Raw genomic sequence first — 22,493 nt, forward strand, 5'->3', positions numbered from 1 at the left:
CTAAGGCCACACACTGGCCTGAAAAATTCTGTGTTTAAGATGTGTAACTAAGGGTCTAATTCAGACTGGATCTCTACAGCGGCAGCCATCGCAGTCTGAATCTTTTTGTGGAGTGCGGCCGCACTGCGGGTGTGCACCCTGGGAGCCCGGTGAGATGCTATGAGCATCTCTGCGCTGCGATCGCCACTGTCTGACAGGCAGATGCGGGGCGTGGGCGGACTGTTGGGTGGGAGGGCGGGCCGTGGCGGCTGCGTGATGTTACAGCGCTGCCTCTGCGACCCGGGAGGTGGCGGGTAGCTCCCTGCCAGAGTGCAGAAGCTGCGCAGGTAGGGAGCTACTCATCAGGTACAAAAAACATTGCCGCCGTGTGTGGGGGGGGGGGGGGGGGGACTGACATACGGGGCGGGCTAGCCCTGTGCTGGGCGTCCCCCCCGCATGTCAGAGTAACTGAACATAGATGTGCTAAATTTAGGACATCTACGACCACCTCTGAATTGTCAACCGCCCTGATTTCAGCAGGAGAGTCCCACTTTATGGGCATTGTCCAGCACTCCCACTTGCGGGCAGCTGCATCCCACGGTTGCGAGGAGGTCTCTGCAAGGGTCCAGGACACCAGTCCCCACGGTCCCCCCCTGGTGGCTGCCCTGCTAGTGGGTATGGATATGCGGTAAGAAGTATATAGATGGCCAGCTTCATGGGGGCATAGACTGGCCTGACTGAATACTCTCTGTAAATCACTGTGAGCATATAAATGTTAATAAATAGCACTGGATTCAGAACTACATTCATCATAACAGATGGGACTTATTATTGTGCCACAAGTTTATGTGTGTAGTGTCTCTGCTGCACGGTAAGTGGCCACAGCTGGGGGGGGGGAGGGCATCGCCCGGTGGGCAGTCACCCTCTCCTCCCCTGCTGCCCAGCACAGAAGCCCCCTCTCCCCTCACCACATTGCACATGGAGCTGTCACAGGATGGGAACGCCCATCGCCGTCGGCCGGCCAATTAGCGGATCGCTAGAGCCCAGCTCGATCCCGCCCTGCGTGCGAGCGGCTAATAGCGGCGGGCGGCGGAGTGACGGGGCGGGCCCTGTGCCCGGAGTCTCCGGCTCTCTCCCAGCTGCTGCTGGCTCTGTGTGTGTGACATGCAGCAGCAGCCCCGGAGCCCGCTCCCCGCCTGACCGCACCGGAGCCGCCTCCCTCTCACCGTGCCCTGCCGCCGCCTCACTCCCCCGGGGATGGGAGCTGCGGGCCAGTGACTGCCATGGCAGAGGGGCCGGACAGGGGCTGCGAGCTGTGCCCGGAGCATGGCCGGGGCAGGGAACGTAGGAGTGGGGTGACTGAGGTCAGCCTGCTGGAGGCAGCCAAGTCTGCGCCTCGGAGGAGCAGCATCATCAAGGTTAGTACCAGCCGGGCACTGGCGGCACAGCGCTGGGCATACTACTGGCAGAGCACTGCACTGGACATAGCACTGGCACATCACTACACTAGACATAGCGCTGGACAAACTACTGGCACAGCACAGCACTGGACACAGCACAGCACTGGCCATATCACTGACACAGCACAGCACTGGCCATATCACTGACACAGCACAGCACTGGCCATATCACTGACACAGCACTGCACTGGACATATCACTGGCACAGCACAGCACTGGGCATATCACTGGCACAGCACAGCACTGGGCATATCACTGGCACAGCACAGCACTGGGCATATCACTGGCACAGCACAGCACTGAACATAGCACTGGGCATATCACTGGCACAGCACAGCACTGGGCATATCACTGGGCATATTACTGACACAGCACTGCACTGGGCATATCACTGGCACAGCACAGCACTGGGCATATCACTGGGTATATCACTGGCACAGCACTGCACTGGGTATATCACTGGCACAGCACAGCACTGGCCATATCACTGGCACAGCACAGCACTGGCCATATCACTGGCACAGCACTGCACTGGCCATATCACTGGCACAGCACAGCACTGGCCATATCACTGACACAGCACAGCACTGGCCATATCACTGGCACAGCACTGCACTGGCCATATCACTGGCACAGCACAGCACTGGCCATATCACTGACACAGCACAGCACTGGACATAGCACTGGGCATATCACTGTGCATATTACTGACACAGCACTGCACTGGACATATCACTGGCACAGCACTGCACTGGCCATATCACTGGCACAGCACTGGGCATATCACTGTGCATATTACTGACACAGCACTGCACTGGGCATATCACTGTGCATATTACTGACACAGCACTGCACTGGACATATCACTGGCACAGCACAGCACTGGACATAGCACTGAGCAAATTACTAGCACAGCACTGCACTGAACTTAGCACTGGGCATATTACTGACAATGCACTGACAAGTTACTAGTACTGCACTTGGCATATTGCTGGCACAGCACAGGCACATCACTGGCCTAGCACTGGAACATCACCAGAACATCACTGGCAAATCACTGACATAGCACTGGCATAGTACCGTGAATCACTGACATGGCACTGGCACATCACTGCAGATCAATGACATATGTATGTATGGCACAGCGATGGGATGCAAAGGTGCTGAGCAAAGCACCCCTGTGATGGCTCCACAGGCATATGGATATTAACAAATGTTGCTTTATATTACTTTATCTTCCTATATATTACAGTGTGTTACTATATATTGTGTATGTTACTATACAAAACAGTATGTTATATATTGCTGTTGGTTACTATATATTACAGTATGTTACTATATATTGCTGTAGGTTACTATATATTACAGTATGTTATATATTGCTGTAGGTTACTATATATTGCTATAAATGTAGCTTTCTATAAGGTATAATTAGTGATTGATACTGTATCAGACCTATTCAGGTTGGCACATATTGATCGATGTCGGTGATTTAGTGCACACCTATTCTACACTGATCTGAGATTGCATATTTTAATACTCACCCCAACAGGGCTGTGCAGTAAGATACACCATCTTGGGGCGATTATGGTGTGCGGTAGAGGCCGTTCTAATGCTGTTGCTTTAGCTCATTGTGGGCACTGCCATCAATTCGCCCATCATTAATCTAACCTCATAGTATCCATAATATAACTAGATGTACAGCTGTGCGGGGTAAGATCATCATAGAGTGTCAGCTCTGTAGTACAGACCAGCCAACACTGTAACTACACGCTAATAACAGTATAATGAGCACTTCACACAATGGAGTCAATTCAGATAGTGGCAGTGCTGGCGATGTGCCGTTCTGCCAATATTGGAATGCCTGCAAGTATACCCTACATCGCCCATACTTTGCCCATAAAATGCGCATTTTAGTTTGCAGCCCAATGGGATTGCGTATTAAAATGCATAAATTGAGGCTGCCGTATGTGCATGTTATGTGCGCACTTCACACAGCTCTGGAACATGCAATTTTTGCATCGCTCCTAATTGAATTGCCTCAATATGACCAAACGCATCCTATGCACCCGGCGTGCTGGCATATGTAGTTCCACAGCAGCTAGAGCGGTGGCCGTTGACTACCGCTGCTCTAACGCATCCACAGGACCACCGCATTGCTGGTAATGTATATCCGCACATCACTTTACAAAACCTGCGTTCCCAACGTTTGCCTACAAGGAAGCCGAGTATATTGGATAGACGACTAATAACAGAGCAGACTGAGTGATACTGAGCTTATGACAATAGCTGACGGTCTCTACTCCCCTCGCACTATCCAGTGACCGTAATGTGTCTGTCACACCATACAGTCATTGCAGAGCCAGCACAAGGCTGACTATGGTATGCAAAGAATGTAGCAATTTATATTAGGACCTTCGCACAGACGTGTAATCATCGCACGCCTGACATTTCAACACATTAGTGAGAATTATTCCATATTAGTGTATAGTAACCTAACAAACAACTGATGATTCAGTGACATTGCACCAAGACCAACAATTCTACTGTAGGTCAGGTGTTGCATGTCCTTAGACGCAAAAGACACAATTCAATTAACAGACTGAGGAAACGCGACATAACAGAAGATATTACACATTTCTTAAGAAAATCTTGTTTCTATGGTGCGGACTGATAAACCGCAGTTACCTGCTGTCTGGACAGCTATATTAAACTATTATCGTAACTGTATCCTCGTTTGCATGTGCTTGTTATGGGATATACAGATTTATTCTTAACGTGACAATATTTGTATGTTTATCTAAAAAAATAATCTTTGCTTTGATGCTATTCAGTGCAATGTTGCATACAGTGTTTTTGCATTGAAGTGAGGCGTCATCAGTTTGGTATCTGTATGTTTCGGCTGTATAATGAAAGTCTTGTTTTTGGAAATGAGCTGATAAAGATTTTAAAATGAGCCTTCTGCAAAATGAGTGAGTTTTGTGCGGACCTGTGACTTTTGTGACTAGTTATTATAAAAGCAACTGGTTGTACAGTTTTCACAGTAGCTGGTTAGTTGTGCACTTTTGGTGGCGCTGTGTATATTGCAAGGCCCCCAAAACCACTCAGCACCTGTATGGAAGGAGGAATAATGGACATATAATGGAGAAGTTTGGGGTTCAAGGCTGCAATATAGATTAGGGCAGGAGTACTGTGCTTGCACTAATAACCAATAAGAATGTCTGAGCATAGCATTGCTCCTATTGTTTTCTGTGGTCATGTGTCGTGTTAGGGATTGGGTAGGAAATGTCAACAGTCTTAGTAACATAGTAACATAGTATCTTTGGTTGAAAAAAGACAATTTGTCCATCGAGTTCAACCTATTTGTGGTCTCCTATGCAGTATTATTTTTGGACTAATTTTGTCTGATGCTGATGTCAGCCAGTTGTGTTTTTCCCCCTCTTTTTTTAATAACTATAATACGTGACTAGGCACTATAACCCTGGATATCCTTATCCATTAGGAATTTATCTAACCCATTCTTAAAGGTGTTGACTGAGTCCGCCATTACTACTCTCTCAGGCAGGGAATTCCAAACACGTATTGTCCTTACTGTGAAAAAACCTTTTCGCCACTCTGTAAGAATCTCCTCTCTAACCTAAGCGAGTGTCCATGTGTCCTCTGTACTGATCTTACCAAAATCAGGTCCCGCGCAAGCTCTGTGTATTGTCCCCTAATATATTTGTAGATGTTGATCATGTCCCCTCTTAGTCTCGTCTTTTCCAGTGTAAACATGCCTAGCCTTGCAAGCCTTTCCTCGTATTCCAGCGTCTCCATGCCCTTAATTAGTTAATAATGTTGGCATTTGTCATTGACACTGATGGAATGTCAACATTTTGTCCTGGTGGCCCAGTACTTACCTTTTGACAGCTCCAGTGGTATTTTCTGGGTCCTGGAGGTCATGTGACTGTGATACCCATTTTACACCGCCGCTAAAAACAGAGTTATTGCCGGGTTAAACCGGGTCGCGGTTTAGTGTAAAAGGGTTAACCCGGGTCCAGTGAACCGAGAATTCAACCAAGCTAGCTACCAGCGTTGGTCCGAGAATTACCCAGATTACAGGGCAGTCTAAACGGGTATCCTGGATCATATGGCTCACGGCATAGGGAGAGCTGCATTACCGGCGCTTGGAGGTGATGTCTTCTCCAAGCGCTGGCAGAGGTAAGCCCCGCCTATATCCCAGGTCCAAGCCGCTGTGACACGGAACCAGGATGTAGTTGTAAAAGGGGTATAGCTTCTGGGTCAGGCCTCTGGTGTTCCAGTTAGTATCTGCCTACTCCATTGGTTCTCAAACTCGGTCCTCATGACCCCACGCGGTTCACATTTTCCATGTCACCCAGTAGCTGCACAGTGTATCACCAACTGTCACATTTAAAAAATCTACAGGTGACCTGCAAAACATGGACCATGTGGGGTCCTGAGGACCGAGTTTGAGAACCTGTGGCCTACTCTGTCTAACCCTAATCCTTACCCCTAACCCCCCTCACTGCAGCCTAACCCTCCCCTATCCACAACTTAAACCTAATGTCGACATCCTGAGATTGGTGACGTTTCCTGTGGACATTTTAACATGGTCGACGACATAACTGTCGACCAGGTACTATTGACATTAGTATTGTTGGCCTTTTGACTACATCCATTGTGGATATACTGTATGTGCTACTAGCAATTACCTTGAACCTCTCCACCCTGAACACTCGGGAGAGTTTTGGTCCAGATCGGTTTCTGTGTCACTTTTTCGGTAAGCCACAATCGTATACGATACCAGTTCTCTATATAAATAACATTATTAATTCAGCCACTGTGCTACAATTAGCCCGCAGCTGGCTCGGCATCACGCACGAGACTTGCCATGTATACACAGCACGGGTACAGTAAATAATGTAAGCGATCGGTAATGCAATAGTGAATGAGGACACGTGAGACCAGTGTGACGACACATTGACAGTCCTTGAGGTTCACTGTAGTCATCCATGGACAATACAGAGGGGTCATTGTGTACAGTACTTTGGGGCAGATGTATTAAGCCCGGAGAAGTGATAAGTGCAAGGTGATAACGCACCAACCAATCAGCTCCTAACTGTCATTTTTCAAATCTGTAATGATTGGCTGGTGCGTTATCACCTTGTACTTATCACTGCTTTATCACTTCTCCAGGTTTAATAAATCTGCCCCTTTGTCTCAAGTTCCGCTTGGTGTTTTTTTTTCTTTTTTAGTTGTCGCTTTAATAAATACCGTGCTGATAATTGCCCCTTGGGGTAGCTCGAGGATGGACAGAGTTAATGCATGTGGTTTCTCAGTGTACCAGTGGCTGGGTCGCATTCAGGCCCAATATGATCTATCCCAGATCTGAAATTGGCTGGGCCAAGTTCCAGCAAAGTGCTACAAGGTTGTTTTTGCTTGAATCCAGAAATAGAGAGTGGCAGCAGACTATGTGGAGGTGTACGGCTGTGTCAAACCCCTCTGTGCTCCCATCGTTCCTCCCCCAGCCTCTTCACCACCACCACCACCCTCTTCCTTTCCACAGCCTCCGCTTTCTCTAAACCCCTGGAGATTACAGCTGCTAATGGCTCTAGCGGAGCTGTTATTTTCCTGATTACCATTATTATTTTCATACATTTATTTGCATACTCTCTGTTCCATATAGCTAGCGCGCTGAACTCAGAGCGCGCTGAACTCAGAGCGTGCTGGAGCTGCAGTTAACCCCTTCCTGCTTAGTTCTGTATTGCCGGGAACTGCAGAAGTGGATCTATACTCGTTGTGTTTTTCTTTGTAGTAATTACTATGATTTTAGCTATTTATGGGCTCAGTATTAATCTTACTTTCTAGCAGGACTGGCAGATCCCTACAGAACTACTTTAGACGCGCCTGTTCCCAGAGGTCTGGCGTGCAAGGGGTTAAACGGGATTCTGGCGTTTGATCACCAAAAAATGATCTCATTTAACTTGGTCCCTACTGCTTCCCATTTTTGCTAATTAAATCCTCATGTTGTGTGACATCTTAAAAGCTTATAGAATTAGAGTTCAGCGTCACTTGTGGTTTTTTGTTTTTTTACCCATTTCGTTTTATAAAGGAACATTTTGTCACATGTAAGGTCATTGGTAAAATAATTCCCACACTGCAAGGGACAAGAATATCCCGTCTGGAGGAAGCGCCAGTTCATTGTCAGGGGTTTACTGATTGATTGGTTGGTTAGTTGATGCCACTGTGCAACAAGTGGGCACATCAGTTTTTAGTCTTCAGTGACATATACAGAGCTGTCACACTTCATTATGGGAACATTAGCGACTCTGTGAAAATAAGATTCCCAAATCATTATCAGGGTTGATACGTGAGAAGAGAGTTTCTCTCCTGACGATTTATAGGACATATAATTGTGTGTAATGTGGAGTAATTCAGACCGGATCGCCAGGCTGCGTTTTCTCACAGCCTGCGATCAGGTCTGAACTACGCATGCGTATGCACCGCAATGCGCAGATGCGTCGGGCGACTGCACCGGGTATCGGTGCATAGCGATGGGATGGTGTGGAAAAAACGATCGCACGGGCGGTCGCAAGGAGATTGACGGGAAGAAGGCATTTGTGGGTGGCAACTGACCGTTTTCTGGGAGTGTCTGGAAAAACGCAGGCGTGTCCAAGCGTTTGCAGGGTGGATGTCTGACGTCAATTCCGGTCTCGGACAGGCTGAGGTGATCGCAGCGGCTGGGTAAGTCCTGGCTTGCGCAGAGAGTGCGCAAAATCAGTTTGCGCAGCTCTGCTACACATGCGTTCGCACACTAGCACAGCTAAAATACCCTCCCCCTGTAGGCGGCGACTATCTGATTGCAGGACAGCAAAAATCGCTGCCCAGCAATCAGGTCTGAATTAGGCCCAATGGGGGTCATTCCGAGTTGATCAATCGCTAGCAGGTTTTAGCAGCCGTGCAAACGCTATGCCGCCGCCCACTGGGGAGTGTATTTTAGCTTAGCAGAAGTGCGAATGCATGTGCAGCCGAGCTCTACAAAAATAGTCTGTGCAGTTTCGGATTAGCTCTGAACCTACTCTGCGCTTGCGATCACTTCAGCCTCTTCGTGTCCGGATTTGACGTCATACACACGCCCAGCGAACGCCCAGGCACGCCTGCGTTTTTCAGACACGCCTGCGTTTTTGCAAACACTCCCTGAAAACGGTCAGTTGACACCCAGTAACGCCCCCTTCCTGTCAATCTTCTAGCGGCTGCCAGTGCGAAGAAAAACTTCGCTAGAACCTGAGCACAACCGCAAAGAGCTTTGTATCCGTACGTCGTGCATGCGGGGCATACGCAGAAATGCAGTTTTTTCACCTGATTGCTGCGCTGCGAAAATCGGCAGCGAGCGATCAACTCGGAATAACCCCCAATGTTTTATAAGCATAAATGGGGAAATCCCCCTGTCCTTGTCACTCTGATACACTGTCGCCGGCACAGATGTTGCGATGGGCATTGGAACAGCACCTGCATTTGTGAATATCAGCGTTCCTGTGAAATGAGCTCCGTTCCCTTACAACATCTTCTTAATAATGTGTATTTCTCGGGTTCTCCTCACAAACAGTGTGATATCATTACCAGCCACTTCAGAGCACTACAAGTTCCCCCTGGGAGGTAGTATAATTACATGCTTATTAATACATTGTGTATTACAATCGTAGCTGTGGATGTGCTCAGATTGATTGGATGATAGAGGAAAGTCTCGGAGCTTTGCTCGGAATCCCATCGCTTCCTTTAATTGCAGTCAAATAGTTATAGTAATATATGGGGTTATTCATAGGTGTGCGCAATGGCGATGTTTGTGGATATGAGCGATTCGATATTTGTACTGCGCTTGCCAAGTTTGATTACCGACGGCAGTCGTAGCCAGGATTTGGACATAGAGTGATTAACAGTCAGCGAGGTTTGTCGGAGGTACCGGGGAGGAGAGGGCGTGACGAGTCAAAAGCAAGCGTGTCACCGTATCGGTGGTGTGTCTCAGCCTGCCACTTCGTCTTCATATGAAGTTATAAAGGCTCAGTCGGCATTCTTCTGACGGACATCAGGGTAAATGTATGAAGCCGTGATAAGAGTGGAGAAGTTGCCCGTGGCAACCAATCAGCTGCTCTGTAGGGTTTCAAGCTCATCATTAAATGATTAAGGCGAATATGAAATCTGTGATTGTTAAGAGGAGCACTGCACTTTATAAAGGCACCAGCAAACGCTTGTGGTCGCCAACACTTTCTTGTCAGTGCAGAAGTGCATCAGGGAGAAGTCCTATTTGGACCTGCAGCGGTTTCTCTACCACATTTCAGATGTTGCTTTGGGCCCTCATTCCGAGTTGTTCGCTAGCTGCTTTCAGTCGCAGCGCTGCGATTAGTTGAAAAAGCGGCACTTCTGCGCATGCGTACGGGCCGCAGTGCGCACGCGCGAAGTACTTTCACACAAAACTATGCAGTTTTACACAAGGGCGAGCAACCTTTTCTGTCGCTGTGTTGATCGGTGAGTGATTGACAGGAAATGGGTGTTTCTGGGAGGTAACTGAGCGTTTTCCGGGAGTGTGCTAAAAAACGCAGGCGTGTCAGGGAAAAACGCAGGCGTGCCTGGGGAAACGGGGGAGTGGCTGGCCGAACGCAGGGCGTGTTTGTGACGTCAAAGCAGGAACTAAACTGACTGAGGTGATCGCAAGGAAGGAGTAGGTCTGGCGCTACTCAGAAAATGCATGAAAATTTTTACGAGCAATTCTGCTAACCTTTCGGTCGCACTTCTGCTAAGCTAAGATACACTCCCAGAGGGCGGTGGCCTAGCATGTGCAATGCTGCTAAAGGCAGCTAGCGAGCAAACAATTTGGAATGAGGGCCCTGTCAGGTATGAGAGAAGTAAGGAGAGGCAGATCTGCAGGGCCAGGGTTTTCCAACCCCGGACGTGCAATTCCATCCTCCAAGTGAATCATTCTTAAAAATGTCTGTGAGCCTGCCAAATCCCATCTCAGCTGAGCAGCTTTCCTAGGTCTGCACTTCCACACTCTATACAATAACTTGTCGGGTGTGTAATGACTAGAGCCACACTCCGTTCACACATTTACAGTGTAGGATGGCAGAGTGAGGACACCTTGCCGGGGACCACCGACTGGCTGGAGCTAGTGCAGAAAGGAAACAGCGTGACCAAGGCTGTCTGTCCCTGCTTTATCCTATTAGCTCTGCCTCCCCTGCGGCTGGAAGTAAGACTGATCTATTCTGCTCTGCAAGTGATGCACTCCAGAACCGCTCTCAGCAGAGGAAGCGGGGCTGCAGCTTTGTAAACAGAGGAGGCCTCTCAGAGGAGCTCCTTCCCCTCCTCGGAAGACGCTGTCATCTCACCTGAGAATAATGGTTTATGCCACCTTCATACCAGATGCACAGTAAAGTTTAGCGGCTCATGTGCTAATTTCCGCAGATTTGCCTGGATAACTAATATCTCTTATCAGTCACTATTTATGGCAGTAAGGAATGTAGGGGCGGATTTATTAAGCCTGAAGAAGTGGTAAAGGAGCGATAAGTGCAAGGTGATAACGCACCAGCCAATCAGCTCCTAACTGTCAATTCTCAAACCCGTAATGATTGTCTGGTGCGTTATCACCTTGCACTTATCACTGCTTTATCACTTCTCCAGGCTTAATAAATCTGCCCCGTAGTATCGGGGCTGTTTACCATTCTTTTTATGCTGGGATAATTGTTCCTATAGCAGCTGTCCTGTTAAATGGTTAAAAAACCTGTTCTTCCCACCGCTGATGGCAGTGGCAGGAGAATACATTGCGGTCCCGGAAGTGTTCCTGCTTGTATTCAAATTTTGCCATATTGGAACCTGTTACATTTGTCTTTTAGGAGGGCGATTCAACTACTGGCGATGACACTCTGCTGTGCACTTTATAGGCCAGTTCCGGAACCCACGATGTTGCAAGTTTCCCTGCGTTCCTCCTCTGTGGGGTGCGAGGGAACACATGATATGTCGCAGACGCAATGTGCCCAATGCGCTATATTTATAATCTGCTTTAGTTTCTTCATAAATAGGCAGACTACTTAAATCGTGCGGAAGCTGACCTTTCAGTGTAATTATTGGGAGGGGGGGTGATTTGCATTATAAGCATGCGCCAAAATCTTTTGCCTCTTCATTGTTTTAGCACACTCTTATTAAAAGCATTTAAAGCCTCGCTGCGTGTAACTAAACTTCTCCAGTAATGTAATGAATAGGAATACAGTATAGTTACAGGTTAGCTGCTTCTGATCAGACACAAGCGATGGCCGTGCGTTGCATTAGTGACAATGGGGCAGATGTATTAAACTGGAGGGGATACGGTCGTTAGGTCGACCACTAAAGGTCGACATACATTATGTCGTCAGGAACACTAGGTCAACATGGTCATTAGGTCGACATGTACTAGGGCCCTCATTCAGAGTTGTTCGCTCGCAAGCTGCTTTTAGCAGCTTTACACACGCTAAGCCGCCGCCTACTGGGAGTGAATCTTAGCTTATCAAAATTGCGAACGAAAGATTCTCAAAATTGCGAATAGAAATTTCTTAGCAGTTTCTGAGTAGCTCGGGACTTACTCTGCCACTGCGATCAGTTCAGTCAGTTTCGTTCCTGGTTTGACGTCACAAACACACCCAGCGTTCGCCCAGACACTCCTCCGTTTCTCCAGCCACTCCGGCGTTTTTCCCAGAAACGGCAGTGTTTTTTCACACACTCCCATAAAACGGCCAGTTTCCGCCCAGAAACACCCACTTCCTGTCAATCACACTCCGATCACCAGAACGAAGGAAAAACCTTGTAATGCCGTGAGTAAATTACCAAACTTCTTAGCAAATTTACTTGGCGCAGTCGCAGTGCGAACATTGCGCATGCGCAATTAGCAGAAAATCGCTGCGATGCGAAGAAAATTACCGAGCGAACAACTCGGAATGACCACCTAGGTCGACAGGTCGACATGAGTTTTTTTTTTTTTTTTTTAAATAATTTTTTTTTACGTTTTCATACTTTACGATCCACGTCGACTACAGTTGGGAACGGTAATCTGCGGTGAGTGCAGCGGTAGTGGAGCAAGGCACCTTCGCTCACCATGCGAGGGGACACGGTGCACTAATTGGGGTTCCCCGTCACTTTACAGAGAAAACGACACCAAAAAAAGTCCAAAAACTCCTTTTCATACTTAACGATCCACGTAGACTACAATTGGGAACGGTAACCTGTGCCGAGCGCAGCGAGTCACCTTGCCCTGCGAGGGGGACACGGTGCACTAATTGGGGTTCCCGGTCACTCTACGAAGAAAACGACAAGAAAAACCCATTAAAAACTCATCGACCTTTTGACCTGTCGACCTAGACCATGTCGACCTAGAAACCCTGTTGACCTAGAGACCCTGTCGACCTAGTGACTGTCGACCAATAATGGTCGACTTAGACACTGTCGACCTAGTGACTGTCTACCTTCCATACCACACCCGGCAGATTGGCCACATCAATCTAGACATGTTATTTCTACAGGGTTATGCTGTGTCGGCATGAAGCGTGCGTGTTATGTAAATGAGCTGCAGCCACGCAGAAGGTACAAGTCACGTCTGTCTGGATTTACATGCTTCATCCAGTAGCCCTATTAGAGGGTCTGTTGGAACCTCATTGCAGCCAAGCAGGCTTGCCAAATCTTCCCGTTAATCATTGATGCATGTGATGGCTCTGACCCTAATTGTACAGCACCTGTCCTAGCCAACGTCTGGGCAAACCAGGGGTAGATGGACAAGGCTTGGAGAGAGAGAACGCACCAGCCAATCAGCTCCTGTCATTTTTCAAACACAGCCCGTAACAAGACATATAGGAGCTGATTGGCTATTGCTTTATCTCTCTCCAGTCACATAGTGTAACGGTAGGCACTTCATATCCGTATAGTCACGAGGGACATTGAATTGGTGAGCTACATTTTCGTTAGTTCAGTGCACAATATGGTTTTCTTTACTTTGTCGGTGACAGTTGCACGATAGGGATCGTCATCAATCTGCAAAACACGTGTCGCTTATTCCAGAGACCGGTTGTAACCCGAAACATGACTGCCATATAGGTTTTCCATGGCTGTCCTACCGCTAAGTGCTAAACATCATTAGTACATAAATACCATTTTATTAACTATTAATGTTTATGGGTTTGCGTCGCTGGTTAGATTTTGTGTTGCGGCGGCAGGTCATATTTGTTGTTGTTATTCTTCTGGCAAAGATGGGGTTAACTATTCCGGCTGATATTAATAGGTTGCGAATCAGGCAGATATAATTGGTTTGTCTCATAGGAGCCAGCCTTTCTTGCTTTACCTTCCAGTCGCTCCTTTCTTAATGGTTCCGCTTTTCTCTCTTACTTGTAATTAAAACACTCGGCTACAAGCCTTGTGTCCCCTGTCTGATCCGACTGCTGCTCCTGCTCAGTAGGATTAACCCTTACCAAAGAGCCAGCTGAATATAACTGCTTATCGCACGGGGCTGTATGATAACTTGCAGAAACATTGCATGTTATTCACAAACCAATAATACAGTCACCTGTAATCCACCTCTTTCCAAGTGGGATTGGATAGCACCCACAGGGGAAAATTCCAGTATCCTAACAAAAAAAGGAATTGTCGCTCCCGACTCCCATGGATTCACTAACCTACGATACAGTAGAATATCTAGGGGTCCGGGTGCCTCTGGCAAAGTGAAGGTTTTGTACAGCTGCATTGCAACATTGTGACGTCATGGCCAGGGGCGTAGCCAGAACTTTCTGGGCCCCATAGCAACATTTTGAAAGAGCCCTCCGTCCCAATGCTTCTAGAAAGGCACTTCTCTGCAGCAGTTGTTAATGTTATGCCCCATATTAGTGCCCTAGTTTCTTTTATGAATCGCAGTAGTGCTTAAGTTCCCCGTATGTCACATTTCAGAGCTGCCAGTACACATTATGCCGCACAGTACCCCCAATTCACATTATGATATATAGTGCTCCCTGTTCATATTGTGCCTTATTACAGTGCCCCGGTTCATATTATATAACAGTATAATGCCCTCCAGTTCATTTTATACCACACTACAATGAGCAGGTCCAGGGGCATACCTAGATATATTGCAGGCCCAGAGGAAAAAGTTTGAAAGAAACCCTACGTACCACCCAATGGTGAAAAATGTATATAACACATGTAACTTTGACAGGGAAGGTGGGCCCCTCTCAGCTCTGGGCCCCATAGCAACTGCCCTCCCTGCACATATGGTAACTACACCCTGTATATAACATTTAACTGTGACAGGGAAGGTGGCCCCTCTCAGCTCTGGGCCCCATAGCGGCTGCACTGCCTGCACCTATGGCAGCTACACCCCTGTATATAACACATGTAACTGTGATAGGGAGGGTGGGCCCCTCTCAGCTCTGGGCCCCATAGCACCTGCACTCCCTGCACCTATGGCAGCTACACCCCTGTATATAACACATGTAACTGTGACAGGGAAGGTGATCTCTCTCAGCTCTGGCCCCATAGCAGCTGCACTACCTGCGCCTATGGTAGCTACGCCCTGTATATAACACATGTAACTGTGACAGGGAAGGTGGCTCCTCCCAGCTCTGGGCCCATAGCAGCTGCACTACCTGCGCCTATGGTAGCTACGCCCTGTATATAACACATGTAACTGTGACAGGGAAGGTGGCTCCTCTCAGCTCTGGGCCCATAGCAGCTGCACTCCCTGCACCTATGGTAGCTACACCCTGTATATAACACATGTAACTGTGACAGGGAAGGTGGCCCCTCTCAGCTCTGGGTCCCATAGCAGCAGCACTGCCTGCACCTATGGTAGCTACACCCTGTATATAACACATGTAACTGTGACAGGGAACGTGGCCCCTCTCAGCTCTGGGCCCCATAGCAGCTGCACTCCCTGCACCTATGGTAGCTACACCCTTGTATATAACACATGTAACTGTGACAGGGAAGGTGGCCCCTCTCAGCTCTGGGCCCCATAGCAGCTGCACTCCCTGCACCTATGGTAGCTACACCCTGTATATAACACATGTAACTGTGACAGGGAAGGTGGCCCCTCTCAGCTCTGGGCCCCATAGCAGCTGCACTCCCTGCATCTATGGTAGCTACACCCCTGTATATAACACATGTAACTGTGACAGGGAAGGTGGCCCCTCTCAGCTCTGGGCCCCATAGCAGCTGCACTACCTGCACCTATGGTAGCTACACCCTGTATATAACACATGTAACTGTGACAGGGAAGCTGGCCCCTCTCAGCTCTAGCCCCATAGCAGCTGCACTACCTGCACCTATGGTAGCTACACCCTGTATATAACACATGTAACTGTGACAGGGAAGGTGGCCCCTCTCAGCTCCTGTCCCCATAGCAGCTGCACTCCCTGCACCTATGGTAGCTACACCCTATATATAACACATGTAACTGTGACATGGAAGGTGGCTCCTCTCAGCTCTGGGCCCCATAGCAGCTGCACTCCCTGCACCTATGGTAGCTACACCCTGTATATAACACATGTAACTGTGACAGGGAAGGTGGCTCCTCTCAGCTCTGGGCCCCATAGCAGCTGCACTTCCTGCACCTATGGTAGCTACACCCTGTATATAACACATGTAACTGTGACAGGGAAGGTGGGCCCCTCTCAGCTCTGGGCCCCACAGCAGCTGCACTACCTGCACGTATGGTAGCTACACCCTGTATATAACACATATAACTGTGACAGGGAAGGTGGGCCCTCTCAGCACTGGGCTCCATAGCAGCTGCACTTCCTGCACCTATGGTAGCTACACCTTGTATATAACACATGTAACTCTGACAGGGAAGGTGGGCCCCTCTCAGCTCTGGGCCCCACAGCAGCTGCACTACCTGCACGTATGGTAGCTGGTCATGTTTCTGCACTTCTGGGACATAACGTGATGCCGGCTTCATTACTGATCTCTGAGCCAGGAGTTTGGACCAAAAGGCACCAGGGTGGCGCCTTACACGGCTTCAACCGGTGCCACTGGCGAATGCCATCCTGGAATAGTTACGTCCCTGCTGTGTCTTATCTGTGGCTAAACCCAGCTCATTCTGTTCAGGTGGCATGGAGATTTTTCAGAATAAGAAGATTGTTTGGACGACTTCCCAAGTGGCGCAAGCTCTGATTACATTTGAAATCTTCATAGCTCACTGGCCTGCAGAATGCATTACGTGGGTCGGCACTAGAGATGAGAAAGGGAACAATAGTGGTTTCCTGTCTATGATGTACCTAATTCATATTCAAAATTCAAAAAGAAGCTTTTCTGGTGCACCCTAAGTGGTGGTAACTGAGCATTTTCGGAGGTATTTTCAGATTGCCAGATGAGCGCAGAGCATTTTTAGCCTTGAAATGCTCTGTTGCAGCGTGGGTGATATGGGTAAGCTGATTTGTGTGCTCCTATGAACCAAAGTAATTCAAGCATTAACATGAAGAAACTGACACCTGAGATTAAGACCGTTGTAATGTCAACATGTTACTTGTTAGACAGGTACGTTTGCAGAAGAAACAAGTGCTGCACCTCCACATTGCCTAGATGACCTCATTGATTTATATGCCCCCATTCTCACCTCTGCTTTGTCAGCAGTGTATGTTGCCGCCTTGGCCTTATCCGGTGCAGCCTGACATACTGTATATTAGCACGTCTTTCTTTGCACTTTGGTTGATGAGGCCAGGTCTGCTTACTGAAATGCATCTGAGTTTTTAATGTCTATTTCATGCACATGATATATTGAAGGTTTGAATGAACCTTAAAGGATGTGACGGCTCCAATCAAATTCCTGTATGTAATACAAATATGTGGGATGCTCAGGATCAGCAGGGCGCACAAATCACGGGAGATTGGCTTTAGTGGATTAAGTGACACCCACATCTAGCCGTACCGAGCCTAACCGCCAGTTGTCTTCAATAATGCAATTATCTGGTAGTATCCATGCCAATTAATTTGCTAACACTGCAATTGTCTTTCTAGTAACTAGTGTTTTGCTCCCGCCATCACTTGCAAATACTGTAAGACACTTTAATGCTACATCTTGACCTTTCCAATTGGGAAATTTGCACATTTTAAGCCATGTCCCAGTTAGCCCCGGACCACACCCTGATCCAACCAATTCATTCTCCAGATTGGGGATGTCTGTACTTCAATCGTGAATTTCTGCCTTATTTGCGCTCATGGTAATCCGGACTGTCTGTATATGATTTAGTAAATGAATCTGCGCAGGCAGGGGTAGACCTTAAATTGATGCGTCCGCAATTAAATAGCGGACGTATCGCGGGGCGGCGCCGCACACATGCTGGGCAGCTTTGCCCTGGGCTGGGCGGCCCCCAGCATGTGAGTAGGTGGACGCGGATCTTGGTGCGGGCAATGAGATCTGTGTCCATCTCTGAATAATCCCCCAAGTGGCCAATTCATGTTTGCATGGAGTTGCTTAGCCTCAAGGAAGCAGATGTGCAATTCCATTTAATTGAAGTTCTAATGCAGCAGGCGGCTTCTGTAGGAGGTAGACGCCTCGTGGTAGCAATAGCGAGGATCCGAGTGCTGCGTCTGAGGACTGTGCCTCGGATCACCATCGCTATTGTTACCTGCACTGGGCAGTCTGCCTTATACTGGCTGTAGGATCCAGATACCGGAGTCTTGGAAGTCTGCGTCCGATGACACAAACCCTGGACCCCCCCCCCCCTGCGCCTTTAAAACGGGGATGACGCGGTTCCGTTCTGTATAACGGTGCCGAATACTACCCCCCAAAAGCTGCTGACAGGGGGCAATATCGCAAGACCTGTTCTGCGCCGGTATCCGTTTGACAGGTCGACCCTACTTAGGTCGACCACTATTGGTCGACATTGACATGGACAAATGGTCGACGTACAAAAATGGTCAACACAGGACAGGTCGACACATGAAAAGGTCGACATGACTTTTAAAAAAAAAAAGATAAAGGGGGTAATTCCAAGTTGATCGCAGCAGGATTTTTGTTAGCAATTGGGCAAAACCATGTGCACTGCAGAGGGGACAGATATAACATGTGCAGAGAGAGTTAGATTTGGGTGGGGTGTGTTCAATCTGCAATCTAATTTGCAGTGTAAATAAAAAGCAGCCTGTATTTACCCTGCACAGAAATAAAATAACCCACCCAAATCTAACTCTCTCTGCACATGTTATATCTGCCCCCCTGCAGTGCACATGGTTTTGCCCAACTGCTAAAAAATTTCCTGCTGCGATCAACTTGGAATTACCCCCATAGATTTTTTACTTTACCATCCATGTGGACTTCGATTGGGAATAGGAACCTTGCCCGCAGCGCCATGCAAGGGGACGCAGTGCACTAATTGGGGTTCCTGGTCATGTTACGGAAAAAATAACACCAAAAACAGTTCAAAAATCCATGTAGACCTTTTCATGTGTCGGCATGCCAGTGCGACAATTTTTATGTGTCGACTATCCATGTTGACCATGTCAGTGTCGACCAATAGTGGTCAGCCTATTGACTGTTGACCTTAACATGGTCAACCATTGATACCAGAACCTTCTGCACCTGTGCAGACCCCCAAACATCATATTTGTACGAAAACCGCTGGGTTGGCATACAAAATATCAGGCCCTAAATTTACTCCTTGCAGATATTTACGAGTGTTTTACTAAAAATCTATAATATTATGTGCTCAGGATGATTGATAACGATCCTCCGAGATCTCTCAGTTAATTGTAACTGTTGCGTAAGTGCTTATTGGTCTTCTTCTCCCACGCCTAGCGTGCGATCCCCCTGGACACACTTAAGGTTTTTGTATGACTGTTCTTAGAGTAAGTTGGTGGCGGTCTCTCAGTTATATCCTATACCTCTTTCATGCCCTTCATGTCTAATTTTGCAGTGTCTATTCCTCATTGGTCTTCGGACCATTTTCGATTTCAGTTCCTACACCAATGCTGTGATTTTGTGTCTTTCATGTGATGTTGCAGTGCATTGTATGTCAATAAAACTTATTTGGAAAAAAGAAATCGATTAATATTGAAATCACTTGTTTGAAAATCACTGATTTGACCTTCTCTGGTATACAGCTCACTAATACCAGTGGCTGGATCCTATTACTCTTGAGTCTGGTGTGGCTGTATACCCAATTTACGGTACCTCAAGCCCCACAGGGCTGCATACAAAAATACTGGAGTCCAGAGCGAGATTGGGTGTCGAATTGGAAAGTGAGAGACTGAAATTCTGGTCTTGGGGAGCTTAAGGGGCTCATTCAGACACGTGCCTATAATCCACTTTTTAGTTTTTCGCATAATGCAGGAAAGCACTTGTGAAACGTTACTCTCTATAGTTTCATTAATCCTGTATTAATACTGTTTTAAAGTTTCTACCAGATACTGTATATGGTTGTGATTTGGCTATCTATGTTGACTGTATTACTGCAAATGTTCAGCAAAATATTGTATATATCGCATCAAGCTTGTGTCCATGTCTTGCTTTCTGATACACACTATACAACACGTAAGACCAATGCTCAATTGCAAATCCATTAATGTATTTCTTATCTTACTTTTTACAGCATTGGAGATTTTAATCTCAATTTTCTTTTTCCTGTATTCTACAGAAGATTCTCGGTCTCTTCACAAACATAACAGCCCAGGTATAATAGCCTGCGTTTCCGGGCAGCGCTGAGATTTGTGTGATGTAGACGCTCGATATAAGGAGCGATATGTTTTAAGACAAACTCGCAGGACATTTTACTGTACCTTGCCTGAAGCCAAATGAGCTATAGTGGCTGCCACATACACTAGCCTGCAGTCAGGTGTGCAGAATTGTAACAATGTAGAATATTGTTAAAGCTGCCCTAACACCTAGGTAAATATATATTTGAAGTATTGTTACAATCAATGTGATGTTCTGTCTAATGGGAGAAGTAATCTAGTTACTTATGCAAACCAGTCACGGTTCGGAGCCTATTCAATTGTGGCCAGTGCGCCGATGGAGCGTTCGTAATGGTGTCACATTGCGGCAAAAACATTAATAATTTTACCTATTACCACAAAAAAACAAAAACGCACATCGCAACCACTCACCTGTCAGAATTGAATTGCCCCTTTAGAGGCCTTCTGGAAACCGCAGTTTAAATCCCATTAGCAACTCATTGTAACCATGGAAAACTTAATGTGTCTCCTCCTCTTGAGACTTTTATATTTTGAACTTTCTTGATTAAACTGCTAATAATGTTCTCCACGACCAGGTCTCTCCTGTGTGAGAAAAGGGTTAATAATATTAAGCAATCATCGCCGTTATATGTGCAAACCCCATAAGCCTCTTCTGTATCTCCCGAACGCAGTGTGTAAGCAGATCTGTAATCTGCGTCCCTAATCTTGCTTTATTATTTCTTATCCGCAGCAGTGTGATTACAACACTTGCTGTTCGTGACTTCCTGTTTTCCTTTTATTAGGGCAAGTTGTGTTGCTGTGTCTGCGTGCGTTGTATCTGCGTTGATATCTTTTGAGTTGGGCTGTGACTGCGAAGTCACATCCTCTGTGGTTTTATGTACGGTTACGTGTTGATTATTAACAAAGTAATAAATTAAAGAGTATTAAAATGCAGACCACGGGCCGAATTCAGTTAGCTTGCGAAAAGCCGTTTTTGCTGTAAAAAACGCAAATTTAGCACAAATCTCGAAAAGTGCCTATTCAATTGTAAGCGAAAATGGATTTGCAGTAATTTTACTGTGAATTTCAATTCACCACCTCTGAGCAGGTGATACACTTGGGCAAAACCCCTATTTTAAGTAAAAAAATGTCAGGATTTGGTTCAGAATCTAGTGCTCCCGCCAGGATTCCGGGCCGGCAGGTCGCAGGGGCTGCACGCGCATCAAAAAGGCAGCGCGGCCAGCCTGGGACGGGGACCGAGCCGTCAGTGTCAATGATTGGGGTGTGCCTAGCACCTACATATTTGCTGGGCTTCCCCCCCAAGTGTTTCCTTTCCCGCTCGAGCATCTATTCATGTGGTGGTGGCGGCACGTAAGGCTGTTTTAGCAGGGCGCTGCTAAAATGTCAGGGTGCATTTTGCCTAGAATACCATGGGACAACTACCTGAGTGATTAATTAGGCACTGAGAACGTTTTTAATTATTTTTAATTGGCCAATAATTTCATGTCATTTTTGGGGTGAAAAAATACAGAATGATAGAAATTGGGCTGCAAGGTTTTAAACAGATATATCGGGGTGATTTATGAGTGGGACAAGTCTTTTTAGACTTGCAGGTGGGAGTGATCTTTAAAAAAAACTTTTTTTCAAAGTGGCATAAAATTACCCAAATATATATTTATACCCATTTGTATGTACCCCCAATTTAATTGTAGCACTTATTTTAATGAAAAACACTTGCTTTCTATTGCTTTCAAAAAAAAAATGCATATAACAGCCATTTGACCCAAGTACCCAAAATACTTTTATTATAACCAATAATAAACTTCTATACTGTTATCCGATGTTAGTTTCGCTCTTTTGGGGGGGAGAGGGGGGTACAGGCAGATTTACCCATTTTTAACTTTTCACTGCCGGCAACAATTTTCGCAGTAATCCCATTTTTGAGAATTTGTAATTGAATAGGCGAATCGCAGGAGCGCAGATATCGCAAAAGGCCTGTTTTTACATTAGGAAAGCTGTAAAAACGGCAATCGCATCAAATTACCGCAGCTTATTGAATTCGACCCCCGTGCAGTAAAAGAGGGCCCGCTCTCAATGTAGGAAAAAAGGGGTGTGGTACATGAGGTTAAGCGCACTCATTGCACGTTGGATCAGCCATATAGCAATCGGACAAAGTGCTTACTGGGGCTGGGTGCTCTAGTCCGTGTCAGAGAGTGTTTGAATATAGGTTTCGTTTCAATCAGCTGCAAGGCGGCTCACCCCGTTACTAAGTGCGGCTGTATGCATAGAGTCTTGGACGTCATCAGGCAGTGAGGGGGCGTTTCTACGCTCATGCAATGGCAATTCTGCCCCCTTGCGGCTTATTGAATTCACCCCGTAGAATGA

The 22,493-nt window shown here is 47.1% G+C and overlaps 1 protein-coding gene across 5 annotated transcripts in view; it reads left to right on the top strand.

The window, feature by feature from the left end:
• The first annotated feature begins 1,072 nt into the window (after positions 1-1,072).
• Positions 1,073-22,493, top strand: part of PLCL1 (phospholipase C like 1 (inactive)) — a 480,679-nt gene continuing 459,258 nt past the window's right edge. For 4 of the 5 annotated variants that reach the window (XM_063933035.1, XM_063933036.1, XM_063933034.1 and 1 more), the window contains exon 1: positions 1,073-1,397. In XM_063933035.1, the coding sequence (XP_063789105.1) occupies positions 1,263-1,397 (135 nt within the window). In that variant the 5' untranslated portion in view covers positions 1,073-1,262. The remainder of the gene's footprint in view (positions 1,398-22,493) is intronic. The other variant, XM_063933038.1, reaches the window with a different exon arrangement.

The sequence above is a fragment of the Pseudophryne corroboree genome, chromosome 7 (assembly GCF_028390025.1).
Source record: "Pseudophryne corroboree isolate aPseCor3 chromosome 7, aPseCor3.hap2, whole genome shotgun sequence".
NCBI classification, from domain to species: domain Eukaryota; kingdom Metazoa; phylum Chordata; class Amphibia; order Anura; family Myobatrachidae; genus Pseudophryne; species Pseudophryne corroboree.